We start from the raw sequence: 19649 nt of genomic DNA on the forward strand, positions 1-19649 counted from the left end.
CATTCCCGACCCTTCAGTATAATGCTATGTTCAGATGGCTTGACGCAGCTGCACTAGTGAAAGCTCCTTATCGTCAGATCTCTTTGGCCTTTTAATAACCAAAACCTCTTGTTGGAGGTCCACTGCGGACTTGAATTCTACTTCAGAATAAGCAGGGTTTCAGAAAGATTCTAAATTATTCCTTGCGAAAAACAGATCCTATATAAATGTAACTGTCACTCTGAGAAACAGGACTGCATTATGCTGCAGACTTAATACAGACTGAAAGCATGTTCCCCATGTCTTCTCCAGCAAATCTTGCCAAATGGGCGTCTGAAATGTCCTATTGAAACAGGTGGTGTCTGAACAGAATTGGACTTCTGCCTATAGAAACCCTAGTTTTAACAACTGCTGTGGTTAGTTTTAATTTTCAGTCCTCAAAATTAACTGCTTGCCAGTGATTCAGAAATAGACTGAACAACATGTTTAGACACTGCCCTGTTAAACTGAGGAGAAAAGAAAGAATAAAAGGAGGAGAGAGAAAGGACGATATAGAGATAAGATACGAAAGAAAGAAGAGGAGAAAACAACACAACACATCCACACCCTACCACCATCCCACAAAGAACAACAGCACCAAAGCTGAACACTTTATTTCCAGGCCGAAAAAGAGAGCAGCCATTAAACACACTCGGTTTTCTAAAGATGCTTTCCTCTTTTGTGCTTTCTTCAAAGACAGACAAAACTGCAACTACCTTGCTAGACATCCTACATGTGAAATCCAAGGAAACGTATAGCTTTGAGAAACCTTTAATCTGCTAGAAATTTCAAATAAGAACAATGATAAAAACTGATAATTTTCTAATGAAAACATACATATAATAAAATTAATATTCCAAACAGACTTGAATTTACCCGCAAAATACAAAGTGTAATCTCCTTGAACAAAGATGACCACGGGCTAATCTTTAAACACAACTTAGGTCCATCAATGGGCTAGTCACACGAACTTTTGCTAAGCATATTTTCCTGGGAATAAATGTAGAGTACCTTTCACTAAATAACAAGCCTTTTTCACTGTTCCTTTCAGTGCCTGAAAGGAAGCTGTTTAGCATCTATTGACGTTCTAAGCCAGCAATAGAGAGAAAAAGACCCAGGCACTGGGTACCTACCATGTCCCACACACCAAGGTCACATATTCACTACGTGGAACACTGCCTTGCCGGTTTACAGCTGACACACTGAGGTTCAAAAAGATACAATAGCTTTTCGAGGATAACCTAGCTACACAATGCTAAAGATGAGGTTGCCAGCTAAATCTGCCTAACTTTTAAAAAATTTCTGGGAACCAGCAGTTAGCATAATGGCTATGTCGCTGGACTCCCACGTAGTCGACCGCGGTTCGCATCCCAGACCTGGTGGCTTAAAACTCACGCCGGGCGCATGTGCGTGCATGCCCAAGATCCCAAGAGGAAAATGGAGGAGAAGGGATTGTGGTGTGACCATCCCCCCAGGGGGTGATTTCTCACTTTCTGTCTCTCTGTCTCTCTCTGTCTGGCGCGCGCATGCACCCTATAGCGAAAATCTCTCAAAAAAAGTATTTCTAATGGTATCTCTCTCTCAACCATAAATCCAGCAGAGAAATAAGAGAGATATGAGTCTTAATTATATAACCAATAATATTGAATATATATCTTTATTTTGTCAGTACTCAAAAAGCTTATCTTCCTACAGCTCACTGATTTCAAATCCACCCTTCCACACTGTTTTTCTTCTTTCCCTCTTTTTTTTTTTTTTTTTTAAGGTTTTTGTCATAGGGCATATAGGCTCGCTGGAGAGAGATAGAGAAAACCATTAAAAATCGCCCCCCAGTGGAGATGACCACACTACAACCCCTCTTCTTTCATTCTTCTCTCTGGAATTTGGGCATGTACACACACATGCCCGGCATGAATTCAAATCGCCAGGTCCAGGACAAACCATGGTCGGCCATGTGAGAGTCCAGCACATTAACCACCACATCACTTGCTGACCTAAACACTGTTTTACAGTATGACTGAATTATAGCTACTAAGAAGATGAAAAGTGAATACAGAGCAAATCCTCCACAATTTTCACAAACTCTTTAAGTCTAACATCTTAATGAGCAATTTGAGAGTCTTTGATCAAAAAGAGATCATTAGTTCACTTTTTTAATAAGATGAAATAAATGGAAATATCTTAAACCAGCATGTGGCAGAGTGGTTAAGGCACTGGACTCCCATATGGCCAACCATAATTTAATTCCTGGACCCGAGACTCATACCAGGTGCATGTGTGCCCAAAATCCCACAAGGAGAATAGAGGAAAAGGGATTGTGGCTTGGCCATCCCCTCTCAAGGGTGATTTCTTGCTTTCTGTCTGTCTGTCTGTCTCTCTCTCTCTCTCCCCCTGGAAAGTGCACACACTCTATAGCAAAAACAAAATAAAAATACTCTCAAAAAAAAAATCTCAGTGGAATGGAAAGGTGCTTCTCTATGGGGTAGGCTTGGTCATTTGGCTTAAAATTCAAGGACCAATAGACTATAGCAAGTCTTGCCATCAAAATGTATCACTCACTATTGCCTTCCCCCTACCAATAAAATTGAGTAATAAAAATTTATAAACATCTGAATAAGCACATACTAATAAATAAAACTAACAATTTTTAAAAAGAAGCTTTCGTGTTGTTTTCTCCCATTTCCTAACCCTACTTTACGTCTTTTTTTTTTTTTTACTTAAGGGATGACAGGGACTAGGTCCTAAACCAAATTCACAATTTCCCTAGCAAGCTTCACTGATGAATTTAAAGAAACGACCTATCTTCAGGGTGCTGTAAATAAAAAATTTTTTAAAAAAAGAAAAGAAAATATGCATTTCAATAGTATCAAAAAATAATAGTTAAATCCAAATATGTTCTGCCCACAAACTTTTAGTTTTATATACTTTTAAAGATAGAGTACCCTTAATATTAGGGAGTCATTCGGCAGAACAGAGCAGGATACATTTCTTCCAAGGGCAAAGTAAACCAAGATTTCTTTGACGCTATTTAAGAAATCTAGCTATAAGAAGAGCATGTTGTTGATCACACCCCTCCCTCCAAAAAAGAATTGTCATTTAGCTATAGACTACTAAAGCATAACAAATCTGCAATATTTCAAGATTCCTCCATCTAAAAATTCTTTGGGATCAACTTCTTCTAAGAGCTGGAAAGTAATTTTTTCCAATACACTACCAGCTCTAAAACCAACATTACTGATCTATTGAAAAGTCAAGTTCAAGGGCCAGCAAATGGCATAATAGCTACATCACTAGACTCCTACGTGGCTGACTATGGTTTGAGTCCTGGACCCTGTGACTTTAAACTCACACTAGGCATGTTGCATGCATTCCTACAATCCCAAGAGGAGAATGGAAGAGAAGGGACTGAGGCATGGCCATCCCCCGGGGAAGGGGGTGTGACTTCTTGGTCTCTCTCCCTCTCTCTCTCTCTTTCTCTAGTGAGTGCACATTCCCTACAGCAAAAATCTCTCTATAAAAAAGAAAAGAAAAGCCAAATTCCACTTTTAGTAATGCTATGTGCTTTAGGTCTAAAAGGAAAAAAGTGAAAGAGAAGAAACCATAGCCAAATAATAAGTTTATGCATGCCTGAAGCTACACATAAAGCTTACGCACAGTGTATATAAAGAAGAGTTCAATTTTTCTATGTCTCACGTGTCATCTTTAGGTAAGGAACATAGCATCTTCCTCCCATCCCAAAACCCAGCACAAATTTAAGAAAAAAAAAAAAGAAAAGAAAAGAAAGAAAAGAAAAAGCTTATCCATAGAGACACGGTTATGAACAAAAGATTTCTAGCAAAATCAGAATGGCTCATAAATTAGTAACACCATAGGTAGTCAAAAATTCAGGTGAGGCAAAAATGTTTATTATAGTCTACTGATATTTTTAATATGTTTCTACAAGAGTACTTTACTCTTCTATGAAATGGGCAGAATCTATAGGATTACTATGCCTTCAAGTGGCTTTTTAAATTTTTATTTTACTGCAATATTCAGTACAATTAGTCCTTTAAAGAACTTAAAATATGTCAAGTTAAGTGGGCTTCGAATATGTCACATTCCAAATTATTTTAGAGTTGTCGAGACCCAATCTAATTCTAATAGGAAAATATTCGTGAGCTTCAAACAACACTTAAAACAACACCAAGAAAAAAAGCTCAAAGTCAAGGAGGATCATTCCGAAATAAAGGCTAAGTGCAGCAAAGACAAGAAATCAGCAAGAGACCTTACCAGGCTGCAAGGCTGCAGGATGGTGCATTACCACTGACCAGGGCCCTCTCCCCCAGCTCACGAGTACTCTGAGACTAAGTGGTTATTTTTAAAAGTACGTGCGATATATTTATTTTTCCCTGTGGCTCTTATCAGAAGCCTGATATCCTCAAGTCCCATAATTCACACACACTCCAATTACCTACCCAACTACATACCCAAGAGGCATAATCAGAAGTGTAAAATGCCACCTTTATAAAAAGAAAAATAACGAGGATGATTAGGATTTAAGTTGATTGTTAAGGACACAGTCACGGGTAAATAGGTAGTATTACTACTATGCTCATGAAAATTGTAAAAAAAATAAAACAGGGGGTCTTTGTAAGCAACTTTCCTTAATAAATATATATAAGTTCCCAACATTAAAATAATTGTGTTGCAAAAGCCAATTCCTTCATGAAGATGCACTTTCCTGTGGAATATTATCAGTTCATTTACAAAGCTTCCCACCAACACCGACTTAACACATTACGGACGGCAGCCCAGTGAGGAATGAAGTGTGGATGTATAGTGACTGAATGTATAAATAATAATAATAATAAGATAAAAATTTATATTTTAAAAAAAGTATTTAAAGTGCTTCAAGTGCATATTAGTAGTTCAGCTGAAGGGCAGGGACCTGGTAAAAACAAGCCTTCAAAAAATGAGTTCAAGAGTTTCCCATCACCCCAAATCTTCAGACAGTTACAATACAGGTGAGGGTCCATAGTGTCCTTGAGGTTCTGAAAATGGTTGTCTACGGTTCCATAAAGGGAAAGAATTAAGCTCTATCAATCCCAGCCCTGTCCTACAAAGCCCTCAAGTAGAATGCAGCAGTGAAACAGGTATCTTGACAGATTAGGGTCTACACATACTTGCAGACAGGTGATAGGTACAAAACCATACCATACCTTTCAGAAAAACTGAGAGGATTCCTAAACGCTACATTGCAGTGTAAATGGGGTCTGGACTGCCCACATAAAACAACATAGAAAGTTCATCTATAGCAGGAGCTGAAGATTTAAATGTGGATTTTTACCGCTCAATCGATGCTTGTCTTTATAGACGACTTAGCTGCCAGCAAGCACACTATAGGTTTATATTTGCAAGAAACTCCACTAAAAAAATCTCTCTCCATCCTAGCCAAATCACAAGGGCAAAATTTTACCACATCTTTGCTAACATGATCTTAAAAAAATCCATCTTTTAACTACATATAATTCAAACAAATAAAATGTATGCTTAAGTGACCCAGACATGTAATACATGTGAGTACATCTTATCTATTAATTATGATAAAAAAAAAATTGGGGGTGACAGCTCCTTTTCATATAATTTTTAATGTGACTTTCAGTTTACCCAAAGGTTTAGGTATAAATTAATAATTTAGCTATAAATTAATATTAAAAAGTTTACAAATTGTTCTTTCCTTAATTGAGGCTAGTGGAGTACTTGTTCATTTCTGACTTTTGTTTGAATAAATTTGAACTCCATAGGCCTGAAGTGTGTTCTAACCAACAGTATAATTTCAGACTTAGACCTACTTAAAAATATGAGCCTGTCTACCTCTTTATCTCAAAACCTAAGTACATGCAGCTAAACCATTAAGGTACTCCATCTCTTTCACCTCTCCCAAAACATTATTATACTTCACACAGTAGCAACTAGCTTTTACGGGAAGGCTTTTTACAAGAAAATGCCACTTACCCCTCCTGCCTTCAGCAACTTTCTTCTAAAGTCCTCTGTGGGGTTGTTGAAAGTTAGCTTTTCACAGCGGAGGTGATTCACTGGTGGATGGCCTTCAAGATGCAGGAATAAGTCATAATCAAATCGGACTTTCTTAGGTTCTTCCTGGAAATTAAAAAAATTTAAGAATGAAAAGAGCTAGGCATAAAATTTTTTAAATAATTTTTTTAAAGAGAGATTTTTGCTATAGGGTGTATGTGCTCACTGGAGAGACAGAGAGACAGAAAGTAAGAAATCACACCCCTCCCCCCCCCAGGGGATGGTCACACCACAATCCCTTCTCTTCCACTCTTATCTCGGGATTCTGGGCACACAATATGAGCCTGGCGTGAGTTTTAAGCTGCCAGGTCCAGAATTCCAACCACAGTCAACTATGTGGGAGTCCAGCAACTTAACCATTATGCCATCTGCTGGTCCACGTAAGTAGAAATTTTAAAAGCAAAGGTTTACTCTTCACAGAGAATAAGTAAGACATAGACATCCAATAGCTAGAGTGTGAAACAAATTATTATGGAATTATCTATAAAACAAAATGGAGGGGCCAGCAGGTGGCATGGTGGCTAAAGGTGCTGGATTTCCACAAGGCCAACCATGGTTGGAGTTCCAGGCCTGGTGGCTTACTTTCTCCCTTTCCCTTTCTCTCTCTCTCTCTTTCTCTCTGGTCAAATCAGAAAATGATAATAGCAAATGGAATTAAATAAATAAATAAATCTTTAAAAATAAATAAATAAAAAATAATGCAAAATGGAAATTTATAATAAATCAGTTTCTTAAATTAGGGAAAACCAACACAAATGAGCTTATCTTGTCCACAATCTCTTGAGGGATGGGATACCCGACACAGCCCCCCAGCTAGAAACCTAAGATACTCCTTCCTCTTCCCACGCTAACCCATATCCACCATCGAAAGCTGCATTTTTTCTCTCCTAATATTTTATGAACAAGCATTCTAATTCCTACGTCATGTTTTCACTCATTGCTCAAAATACTATAAACTTTCTACTTCAGGATCTATTTTCTTTAATGCCTCCTTTGTTCAGAACAAAACAAAACAGAAATCTATCAATTTTACTCCTTGGTTAAAGTGCTCACAGTTTCCCACTGCCATTAGGATACAGATTGATTCTCACTTGAATGTCACAAAAAGACCTTCATAATCAGGCTCTTGGACTCATATCCCACCACACCCCTTCAACCCTTCAGTGGTTCAGAAATACCACTGACTGCTACCCAGTACCTCCTGTGTTCTAAGTTAACTCTGGGTCTGACTCTTGCTTTACATTACTACTGTAATTGGATACCTCCACTCCTCCAATCCTCCATCTCCTGCTTTACCTGGATAACTTCCCATCCTTCCTCACTCAGGTTTCACTTTTAGGAAGCCTTCCTTGAACTCCACCCTCAACTCCCCACTGTCTTTCCTGGATATCTCCTTATCTTTGCCACATCTTAGAATAATAGTCTTACTATCTCCATTTACCTTCTTTTTTTAAGGCTTAATCTTTTCAGTTTTATAGTACTTTGTGTTATTTTAATTTTTTTATTATTAAGATCTAGAATTTCTTCACGCCAGGAGCGTGTGTGTGCATGCCCAAGATCCCGAGAGGAGAATGGAGGAGAAGGAATTGCGGTGTGGCCATCCCCCCTGAGGGGTGATTTCTCGCTTTCTGTCTCTCTGTCTGTCTCTGTCTGTCTGGCGAGCGTACGCACCCTATAGCAAAAAACTCTCCAAAAAAAAAAAGATCTTAAATTTCTTAAAAGTAAGAGTAATGTTTGAACCATCACTGTGTCCTCCACAACAACTTTAGTGCCTGCAAAGAGCAGAAAGACAATTAACATCTGTGAGATAAATAAAGAATGGCATTTTCCTGAAGAAATAACTAGGAGGATAAAATAAGCAAACCATGCAAAAGAACACAATAATTAGAATTTCATGATACCAAAGTTCAACTCTCAAGTCATTACTTTAGTTGGCTGAATATTCATCCCTTTCTACACACTGATTTCTAGCCATCCAAGACAAAATGAAGACAAGATAATAATGGTAATGAACATGCACTTAAATATTCATCTCCATTCTCACAGTTCTCCTTTGGGACAGTTGTGAGCCCTGTTTTATTGTTATATTACTAACACATGATAAAACACAGTGATTTGAACCCAGTTCTTCTACACCTGAAACTGTCAGAATATAAGCACTGCCCGATACAAATACATAATTTGCACCTCCTCATCCAAACTTCCCCACATGATAGTCTCCACTCTTCCTCTCACTAGCTCCTCATGTCCACTACAATCTGGCATGAAACTTGCTCCCCCCCCCTTATCAGGATGGCAATTTCTCCTAGTTTTCCTCATAGTTTACTGGCCATTTCTTCCCAGGCTTCTCCTCTTTCTTTCATGAACACTTAAATGCTACCTTTCCCTTCCTGCAAAGTTTCCCTGGGAAATGGTACCTATTCACAGGGAGTCAGTTCCACCTGCACAACAGAAAGATTTCTGACTATCCCCAGCCCAACTCTCTCTTGACAATCATGTGTGTGAACTGCAGTATCATCAAATTCCTATATTATTTTAATGATCTTCACCAAGATCATTTTAGTGATGGCAGTAATGCAACACTCTGCAAGACTGATCTACATGGGAATGTTCCAGGTTTGTGTCACGAGTTCTCCTTGGACATTTCTAGGAGCTGGGGCTAACTGAGGCTGGGGGGGTGGATCACAGCATGAAGACCCTGTTGGGGGTACCTGTCTTCCTTTCTCTTGCTTGTCCATGGAAAAGAGAAACACATTTTTTAAAAGTGATATTCACCTGTCTTTTCTCCTGTCCCCTGTATCTTGACAAACAGCAATCCTAACTGCTTGCTAAGGTCAAAACATGCAAAAATCACCCAACTCCTCCTTCCCCTTTCACCACAGTCAAATGTTTTCCCAGTTCTATTTACTATTCCTTTTTAGAAGCTATCAAATCTAACCCCTTTTCTCTAGACACCATGCTCACTACCTCAGCTTAGAACTTCACAACTCCTCACCTGGTTGCCTCTCTGTTTTGAACTTACCTTATTCTAGAGTGATCTTTCTTTTTTGGGGGATGGGGGATGGGGGGAAGTTTTCTTTGCTATAGGGCGCGTGCGCTCTCCAGAAAGACAGAGAGAGATAGAGAGACAGAAAGCAAGAAATCACCCCCCAGGGGGTTGGCCACACCGCAATCCCTTCTCCTCCATTCTCCTCTCGGGATCTTGGGCACGAATGCACACACGCCCGGCATGAGTTAAAGTCACCAGGTCTAGGACTTGAACCACAGTCAACTACATGGGAGTCCAGCAACATAGCCATTACACTAACTGCTGGTCCCAAGAGTGATCTTTCTAAAGTCAGATTATACCTTTCCATAGATATAAAAGCCTTTAAAGGCTCAACATTTTCTATAGTTCCATTTTCTTGAAATCCTTGAAAATCTATCAGTCTTTTACTACCTTTCCTGCACTTCCCTCACTACACTCCCTCCTTCCACAATGGTGAAGCATTTGCAGTTCTCTGATACATTTATATTCTCATTCATTTTGCCTTTTATATACTGTGCTCCTCATGCCTAAATGCCTTCCCTTCCGTCAGACTTCTCTCCATTGCCAGGTTAGTACAAAATCATTATTCAAGACTGAAGCATTCATTCTTCTGGAAAGCCTTCCTTCCTTCCTTTCTTTCTTTCTTTTTTTTTTTTTTTTTTTTTTTTTTTGAGCGACGTTTTTTTTTTTTTTTTTTTGAGAGCGAGAGAGAGAGAGAGAGATTTGCCATAGGGCATGTACACTCTCCAGAGAGAAAAAGTGAGAAATCACCCCTAGTGTGTGAGATGGCCACGCTGTAATTTCTTCTTCATTCTCCGCTTGGCCTTTTGGGCATGCACGCACAAGCACCCAGTTTGAGTTTCAAGCTGCTGGTCTAGGACTTGTACTGCGGCCCACCAGTGGGAGTCCAGTGCCTTAACCACTACACCACCTGCTGGCCTTGGCAAGTCTTCCTAACCCTCTCAATACAATCTGAATCAGATGTTCTTCTTAAAGCATTCTTCTATTAATGTGATTCTCACACAGAATTTTTGTTGTATCTGTCTCTACTCTATAATGTAAATCAGTTGATGCAACTTTAAAATTTAGGGGCCCAGAAATAGTGTGGAAGTTAAGGTGGCTGGATCCCACTTGGCCTACTGCACGGTTTAAGTCCTGGACTCGAAGGTTTGAGAAACATGCAGGATGTGTGTGTGTGTATGCGTGCCCAAAATCCCGAAAGGAAAAATGGAGGAAAAGGGATTACACTGTGGCCATCATCCCTGGGGGTTGACCTCTTTCTGGTGAGCACAACATACACCCCATAGCAAAACTTTAATAATAATAATAATAATAATAATAATAAAGGAGGGCAATTTTACATCCTATAATTGGGAGTGTAAATTGGTAAAGTCTTCTTGATAGATGCTTTGACAACATGCTAACTGCACATGATGTGAGACCTGGGAATTTTACTTTTAAGAATTTCCTCCACAGAAACATTCAAATGTAGGTCCAGCCAGAGCAGCAGGATATGGTGCCACACTCCCCAGTGCTGGAGCCACACAGACGAACATGGCATGGATCCTGGGTTGACCTGAAACATGCCCAGCATGTGTGCTTTTATGATCCTGACCGGCTAGAAAGCTGGGGAAGAGGGAGAGAAAGAGTCACGGCATGGTGTGAGGGTATCCGTTTCTTTTACTCTCTTTCAATAAAACAAACTTTAAAAAAAGATGTATTGAAATATTGGTACAAAGATATATAAAGTGTTCATGGTAGCATTATTTTTAAAAGCACAAAGTTAAGAATGATCTGCATCCTTACTTTGGAATACAATTTAGGTTTAAAATGACTGACTTACAAAAGCATATTGCTAAGTAAATTAAAGGCAAGTCATGGAACATTTTTAAAGTATGATATATTATGTCCACTCCAATATCTATATTGACATATACTTTACCTGTGCAAATGAATAAGGAAAAATTTAGAAAGACTATACAAAATAGTAATCAATTATTCAATAAAGGCAATGGAATAAAACTGCCAATCTTTATTCTACACACTTTTATGGGGACAATAAATACTCCTATATACTTTTTCGAAGACAAAAAAATATTTTACGGTTCTTTTTTTAGTTTATTTTATTCATAACAGAGAGCATGTTCGCATGAGAGAGAAGAGAGAAGTACCCCCTAAAAGGGTCTTGTCACACTGTGATCCTCCTTCCCTCCCCCTCCAGCTTGTCAGGATCCTAGGCATATACGTACATACCCAGCATGTTTTCATGCTGACCTAGGGATCTAAGCTCACAATTGGTTCAGGTGGTTTCCAGCACAGTAGCTTGGTTTGTTAGTGACTGTACCACCAGGCTGGACTAAGAAAAATATACTGATAAATACAATTAATTACTAGCATATAAATATGAAGTAAAAAAAATCACTTTATAATTCATAACAGTTTAAACCAAACAAAAGAAAATCACTTTTTAATAACATTAAAGGTAAGGACCGCAAAAAACGACTATGAATCCAGAGTACAATTTTCTTGAACAATTTTTTTTTATTTTGAGTTAGAAAAAAGGTCATGTAAACTCGTGTTCTGGCCAGCTTAGATTACAGACATCAATATTGTGTCAGGATGTTTCTTAGAAAAGATTCTTCTTTAAAGTTCAAACAAGAAAACATGCATTCGTTCTATATAAAAACGAATACATTTCCTAGAGATAGAAATCTAGGTTTGGCGACATCGAATTACCCCCTCACTCTGCAGGAGCTGCAGTCCTTGACACTTACTGATGTACTTTTTCTGAGGACAGGTTGAAACAGAGAAGTATGAAATCCTGTCAAACTAAGGTGCCCCAATCCATTATATTTCCACATGCCTAGTGGTTTAGTGTTTCTGAAACACACCTGATTCTCACAGATAGGCTTGTTTTGCTGAGCACAAACACAAAGTAAAACAGAAGAAATACACGTGAACCTGCAAAGAGTATGGCACTCGATCACCCCTGAATCTGACAGCAAACTGAAGACAAGCTTGATAGAGGGGCGGGGAAAGCACCGGATAGGGATGGACCATGGGTAGGGTATTATCCTTCGTACAGATTATGTCTCCCTTATCCAAATCGCCTGGGATGAAAAGTATTTCGGATTTTGGATTTGTCATATTTTAGAATATTTGCATATACATAATCATAATGAGATTGTCTGGAGATGGGAATCAAGTCTAAATATAGAAGTCATTTATATTTCATTTATTTCTTACACACATAGTGTAGAGGTAAATTCATACAGTATTTTTAAAATAATTTTGTCCATAAAACAAAGTTTATGTGGAGAGCAAAGATGTCACACTACCTTGGCTGCCCAATGGAACCGTGTGTGGTTGTTTGGCATCACCACCATCCCTGTCCTTGCATTACATACTATTGATAAGCAAGCATTTTCTTACCCTCATTCACACATAAGGTCAGGTATAGAATTTTCCACTTGTGGAGTCATGTCAGCATTCGAAAGCTCTGGATTTTAGAGCATTTTGTTTTTTAGGTTTTCGGATTAGAGATGCTCAGCTTGTATTAGGGCTCTTCCTACATCAGGAGAAAGCCCATTTGCTACCTCTCCTTTGAAAACTCTGAACAACACTGTTTTGTAAACCACTAGTATAGGGGACCAGCAGTTAGCGTAATGGCTATGTCGCTGGACTCCCATGTAGTCAACTGCAGTTCGTGTCCCAGACCCGGTGGCTTAGACTCACGCCGGGCACGTGTGCGTGCATGCCCAAGATCCCAAGAGGAGAATGGAGGAGAAGGGACTGCGGTGTGGCCATCCCCCCTGGGGGGGGAATTTCTCACTTTCTGTCTCTCTGTCTGTCTCTGTCTGGCGAGCGCACACGCCCTATAGCAAAAACCTCTCCAAAAAAGAAAGAAAGAAAGAAAAAAAAAAACCACTAGTATAATGAATTTTCACTCTTTAAGACAGAGTTGGGTAAACTCCAGGGATACACAAAATGTTAAATACTTTTAAAAAAATGAACATTCTAGAACAATAGCCTAAACCTATTCGATTTTTATCAATAAATCATGTCTGTACAGAGAGAAACTAGAAGTAAATCCAGTTGGACTTGGAGGACATTATGCTAAGTGAAATAAGTCGCACATAGAAAGTCATGAAACACATGATTCCACTCTATGAGGTATCTAAAAGTATCAAATTCTGAAAATCAAAGACTGGAATGCTGAGTGTCAGGGGCTAAGGAGACAGGGAAGTGGGGAGTTAATACAACAAAAACTATGTTTCATAAGATGAATAAAATCTACAGAGCTGCTTACAGCATTATACCTTAGCCAACAAAAAATGAATGTACACTTAAAAATCTGTTAAGAGGCTAGATCTCATGTTAAGTCCTCTTACCAAAATAAAAATGAAAATTAAAAAATAAGAGGAGGCCGGCTCCATAGCCTAGCGATTAAGGGAACGTGATCCCACATGGCTGACTTCAGTTCAAATCAAGTCCCCAGAGGTTTGTAAACTGGGCATGAGTACAGGTATGCCCCAAATCCCACAGGAAAAAGAAACAGAGGAGAGACTACAGTGTGACCACATCCTATTGGAGAGTGCTTCCTCGCCACACCCTCATCTCTCAGTTTCTCTCTGGTGCATACACACCCCCTCTAGAGATTGAAAAGAAAAAGAAGAGATTGGGACCAGCAGTTGGTATAATGGCTATGTCGCTGGGCTCCCATATAGTCGACTGCTGTTCGAGTCCCAGACCTGGTGATTTAAACTCACTCCAGGCGTGTGTGCATGCATGCCCAAGATCCCAAGAGGAGAATGGAGGAGAAGGGATTGCGGCGTGGCCATCCCCCCTGGGGAGTGATTTCTCGTTTTCTCTCTCTCTTGTCTCTCTCTGGCTTTCTGGTGAACACACACACCCTATAGCAAAAATCTCTCCAAAAAAAAAAGAAAAAGAGAAAGAAAGAGAGAGAGAGAGAGAGAGAGAGAGAGAGAGAGAGAGAAAAGAAGCACAACCAGCTCAGATAGTCAGGTCAGAATATTGCAAATATTTATTACCTAAGTAAAATTCTCTAAGAAGATAAATTAGGAGAGGTGACAAAGCAATTGCTTTTTTAATTAAAAATTAATAAATATAGAAAAATACCTAAAACACTACACACATGCATACTCAACTGAGATTAAACAGATGTTAAGACAAACTTGACACCGATAAATTTCATCTCTCTTCCCCCAGTAACCAATACCCTTAAGTTCCCATGTTACTGTAAGAATACAATATTGTTATTGTATTCTTTTTTTTTTTTTTTGGAGAAGTTTTTGCTACAGGGTGCGTGAGTTCACCAGAGAGAGACAGAGAGACAGAAAGCAAGAAATCACCCCTGAGGGGGGATGGCCATGCCACAATCCCTTCTCTTCTATTCTCCTCTCAGGATCTTGGGCACACACACACATGCGCCCAGCATGAGTTTAAGCCACCAGGTCCAGGACTTGAACTGCGGTCGACTCCATGGGAGTTCAGCAACATAGCCATTACGCTAACTGTTGGTCCCTTGTTATTGTATTCTATGCTCTTAGAATACATATATGCATTTCAGTAATGTCATTTACTTGTTTCAGTGATCTATAAAACATACACAAATGAAACCACAGCCACATATGACCTACACACATACACACCTCTGCCATTGCTATGTCATCATCATTTTGTGAGACTTATTCATGTAGGTACAGTGCAGCATCTTATGTATGAGGGAACTTTAAAAAGCTCATGGAAAAATGAATTCAAGTATGAATTTATTTAGGTGGAAAAAATGAATTCCAAGCATAGGTTCTCATAAATCATTTGTTCCATGAACTTTTTGATGGCCTCCCCCTACCTTGTATTATTAAGTCACCATTTATTGGCCCACATCACTGCACAGGGCCAACTAGGTATATCCTAGTCTTTTATATTACAAACACTAAAATATAAGTGTCATTGTGCACATATGAAAATGGCAGCCATTATTAAACATATAATCTTAAAAAAACTGCAAACTAGACAATAGAAGTAAGCTAATCAAGATACTAAATAGAAAATCTACTTAACAGTGTTTAGTCAAACTGTTCTATTTTATAATGACCCGTAAAGGACGGCTTTCTATCGCACATGCCTCTTTCTTCATTCATATCTTAGAAATGAAAAATCCTTCACAAAGTGAATAATATGTCTTACAGTCCTAAGAACGATTACTCAAAATGCTTTCATTAAATCTAGCTTTTGAATCTGTCCCATCAATTTCAAGAAGACTGAATGTGTGTGGAGCTGGGGAGTGGCACTTGCTGCCTCTTTATCCTTCAGTTGTTCTCTTTTTAAATCTGGCATCCGAGGAGAGTTCAGTTATTTCTGCAAAGCAGGAAATAAAGCAATTCAAAAAAACAGACTTCTGTGTTCAACGGAAAGTTTGTAAAAATGACCAGGGAAGTTAAAAACGAAAAAGGAGAGAGGATACTTTCCCGCATCATTATTTTTATACTGAAGTTAAAGTTATGTTGTTAGGCGATGGGAAGAGAATGATATAACCATACCATATGGTCCTTCCTCAAGAAATTGTAATTGCCTATTCTTTCATTTCTTTGCAACACGACCTCCTCTGGATTGAAGGTCTAAATTCTTCCCAAGGTATAACCTAATCCCTAGTGAAATTAAAATAATGGATATGATGCTATGACAAAAGAGAAGAAACATACAAGTTTTCTTTCTTTTTTTTTTTTTAGTTTTTTGCTGGAAAGCATATATGTTCACTAGAGAGACAGCGAGAGGGAAAGTGTAAAATTACTCCCCGGGGGGGATGGACACGCTGCAATCTCTTCTCCTCCATTCTCCTCTTGGAATTTTGGAAACGCACACACCTGCGTGCAGCATAATTCTCAAGGCGCCAGGACTGAACCAGGGTCAGCCATGTGGGAGTCCGGCACCTAATCACTGCCACCTGCTGGCACCCTATATGATCCTTCTTAATTAAACTTCTCAGATATTAAAAATGGAGGGGAGAAGGCAGTTCTGAGTTCCTCCTCGTAAATGTAGCCACTTTGATTAAAAATACATTGAAAGGGACTAGCTGACGGCATAATGGTTATGTCACTGGACTCCCATGTAGTTGACTGGGGTTCAAGTCTTATATTCAGCAGCCTAAAACTCCTGCTGGGCATGTGTGCATGTGTGCCCAAGATCCCGAGAGTAGAATAGAGGAGAAGGAATTGCAGCATGGCCACCCCAATCCCCAGTAGTGATTTCACACTTTCTGTTTCTATGTCTCTCTCTGTCTCTCTGGCGACCACATGCGCTCTATAGCAATAAATCTCTCTTAAAAAAAAATACATTGAAAAATGTGCAAAACATCTGAATAGTCTTTTATCTTAAAAAAGTACAAATAAACATGTGAAAAGATGTTTAACATAATAGGGCACCAGAGAAAAACAAATCAAAACCCAAATGAGAGAGCATTTCACACCATTAGGATGAAGTACTGAAGAACTGGAATGGTCATACCTTGTTGATGAAAATATGAAATGGTAGAGTTACTTTGGAAAACAATTTACAGTTCCTCAGAAAGTTAAACACAGAGTCACCATCTGACTGAGCAATTCTCTATAGGTATACACCCAGGGGATATGAAAATATTTGTCCACACAAAAACTTTTAAATGAATGTTCATAGCAGCATTATTCATATTAGTCAAAAAGGAGAAACCACACACATACTGACAAACTTATGAATGAATATACAAAAGGTGGTATATCTGTACAAAGGAATATTATTTGGCTCTAAAGAAGAATAAATATTAATATATTTTATAAAATAAATGAACCTTAAAAACATTTTATAAATAAAAGAAGCTAGAGATAAAAGACCATATATTGTATGATTTCCTCTGCAGGAGACAGCCAGAACAGAAAGGCCGAAAAGAAGGGAAATAGGTTCATTGTTGCCAAGGACTGAGGCACAGAATAAGGAATGCTGCTAATGGGACAGCATTTCTTCATAGGTGATAAAAATGTCCTGCATTAGATAGTAGTAATGATTACACAGCTCTGTGAACACCCCACATACTATGTGAATGTACTAAAAACCACTGTTTTATAGTTTTTTAAAGGGTGATATTTATGGTACATGAACTATATCTTAATTTCTTAAAAAGAAGAAACAAAGAAGTCAAAACTACTCTTTTAAGGGAAATTCAGCTTTTAATGAGGAAAAAAAATAGTACATCACTATAAAAACATGTCATGGGCCGGAGGTTGTACAGCAGTTAAGGCTGCTGGACTCCCACATGGCTGACCGTGGTTCAAGTTCAGACCTGGCAGCTTGCTTTCTCACTTTCCTTCTCTCTTTCTCTCTGTCTCTCACTGGTCAACTTCAAAAAAATAAAATAAATAACATAAAGACAATGAATAAAATTAAATAAAAACTAATTATTTTTTTAAAAGGCATATCACATGAGCAGACACAAATGAATAACAAATTCTGATTTGATGAGAATATGTGACCAATTTGGTGGTATTACCAATTAGAAAGACTCATTATTCCATCAAATAGTCATTGCTTCCAAGGCATACAAGAATATAGCCAATGAACAGCCGTATTTGGTAGCACATACTTGGAGACATTGTTACCCGCACAGACCACATGGGGGACCCAGGTTAGACTCTTGGCCCACCCTATGAGTTACACATAGTGGCATGCAGCTATACATTTAGTTACTTGAGAGGTTGAGGTACAAAGATTACATATCTCACAGCATAGTGAGATATTATTAAAAAAAAAAAAAGTATAACCAATAGGTAAAAAGGTCTAGATCAAGAACCTGGTTTCATATTGTTTAAGAGTTTAAAAGAATTTTTTTGGAATTATAAAAAAAGTCCTGAAATTATATAGTGGTAATGGTTGTATTCCATTTTGAATGTACTAAAAGTCACTTTGCTGTATCAAATGGTTAAAACAGTGAATTTAATTTTATGTGGATTTTATTTCAACAACAACAAAAATCTATGAAAAAGAAAACAAAAATGAACCAAAAAAATAACCAGTTTTAAAACATTCTAACTGTGTGAGGCCTTAGGCAAGCTACTCAACTCTCCTATGATTCAGTTTCCTTTCCTATAAAATAGTAGTAATAGTAGTTACTTCTCAAAAGCTCAGCCATAGTGGCATACAAATAGTGCCATCACTTGGTGGGCTGAAAGCTGTATAAGAGGTATAGGTTCAGTTCCCAGGTCAGCCTGAGCATGTCAGGTGCAGTCATGTAGGCCTGTAATTCTAGCAATTGGAAGGCAAGGCAGAAGGATCATGGCATGGTGAGACCCAGAAAAAAATATCTGCCTTTGTCTCTGTCTCATAAAGGAAAAAAAGTTCTAATAAGCCTTCTTTCCCCTCCCCCCAAAAAAGAGGTTTTTGCCTTAGGGCTCATGCACTTGCCAGAGAGACAGAGACAGTGAGAGGGAAAGACAGAAATCCCTCCCGAGGGGAGATGGCCACACCACAATCCCTTCTCCTACATTCTCCTCCCAGGATCTTGGGCATGCAAACACATGAGCCCAGCATGAGTTTTAAGCCACCAGGTCTGAGACTCAAACCTCAGTTGGGCATGTGGGAGTCCAGTGATATAACTACTATGTCAATGGCTGGCCCCAGTTCTTATGAGCCTTCTAAATGAAATAACATACATAAAAGGCTCAGTATAGCACACCATCAAGCACTCAAACATTTAACTAGACAGCAGTAAATTATTGTCAAATAAGGCCCCAAAATAAAAATATAAAAAAAAAACTCCAATTAATGGGGAAGCAAATTTATGGGGAGGTAGTACAAGAAGAATGTGGGGTACAAGGGACCAGCAGTTAGTGTAATGGCTATGTCACTGAACTCTCATGTAGTCGACCGCGGGTTGAGTCCCAGACCAGTGGCTTAAACTCACACCAGGCACGTGTGCGTGTGTGCCCAAGATCCCAAGAGGAAAATGGAGGAGAAGGGGTTGCAGTGTGGCCATCCCCTCTGGGGGGGTGATTTCTCACTTTCTTAATTAAGGAAGAAATATATATATTTATATATATATATAAAACTAACTTTTATATATATATATACACACACACATATACATGTATACATGTGTATATATATGTGTTTGTATATAGATAGATAGATATAAAATCTATTGTTATTGATACATGCCTACTTTACAGTAAATTGTAAACTTTATTTTACAATTATCCCAGCCTACTTAAAAGCAAATTGTCTCTTGATCATGAAGAGGACTTTGATGAACTGAAAAAGCCAGTGGGGCACTGTTCAAATGGAGGCGCTGTAGATTAAAAGAGTGGCTAATCAGTGCTTTTTGTACTTTACTCAGCACAGGAATCACTCAAAGGCCTAGTAAATATGCAGATTCCTAGGCCTTAGCTACAAAGATTTTGATTCAGTAGATCTGGGTGGAGTCTGAGAATTTCTTCTCAAACTTGCTTTTGATTGCTGTTGCTGCTGCTGCTGCTGCTGCTGT

General features: G+C 38.6%; 1 protein-coding gene across 1 annotated transcript in view; it reads right to left on the reverse strand.

Moving 5' to 3' along the window:
- The window catches only part of MLLT3 (MLLT3 super elongation complex subunit), a 328009-nt gene that overhangs the window by 113778 nt on the left and 194582 nt on the right, over positions 1-19649 (reverse strand). The window contains exon 4 of the mRNA XM_006140331.2: positions 6013-6156. Coding sequence (XP_006140393.1) covers positions 6013-6156 — 144 coding nt within the window. The remainder of the gene's footprint in view (positions 1-6012; positions 6157-19649) is intronic.

This window comes from Tupaia chinensis, unplaced genomic scaffold (assembly GCF_000334495.1).
Source record: "Tupaia chinensis unplaced genomic scaffold, TupChi_1.0 Scaffold000029_1, whole genome shotgun sequence".
Lineage (NCBI taxonomy): Eukaryota > Metazoa > Chordata > Mammalia > Scandentia > Tupaiidae > Tupaia > Tupaia belangeri.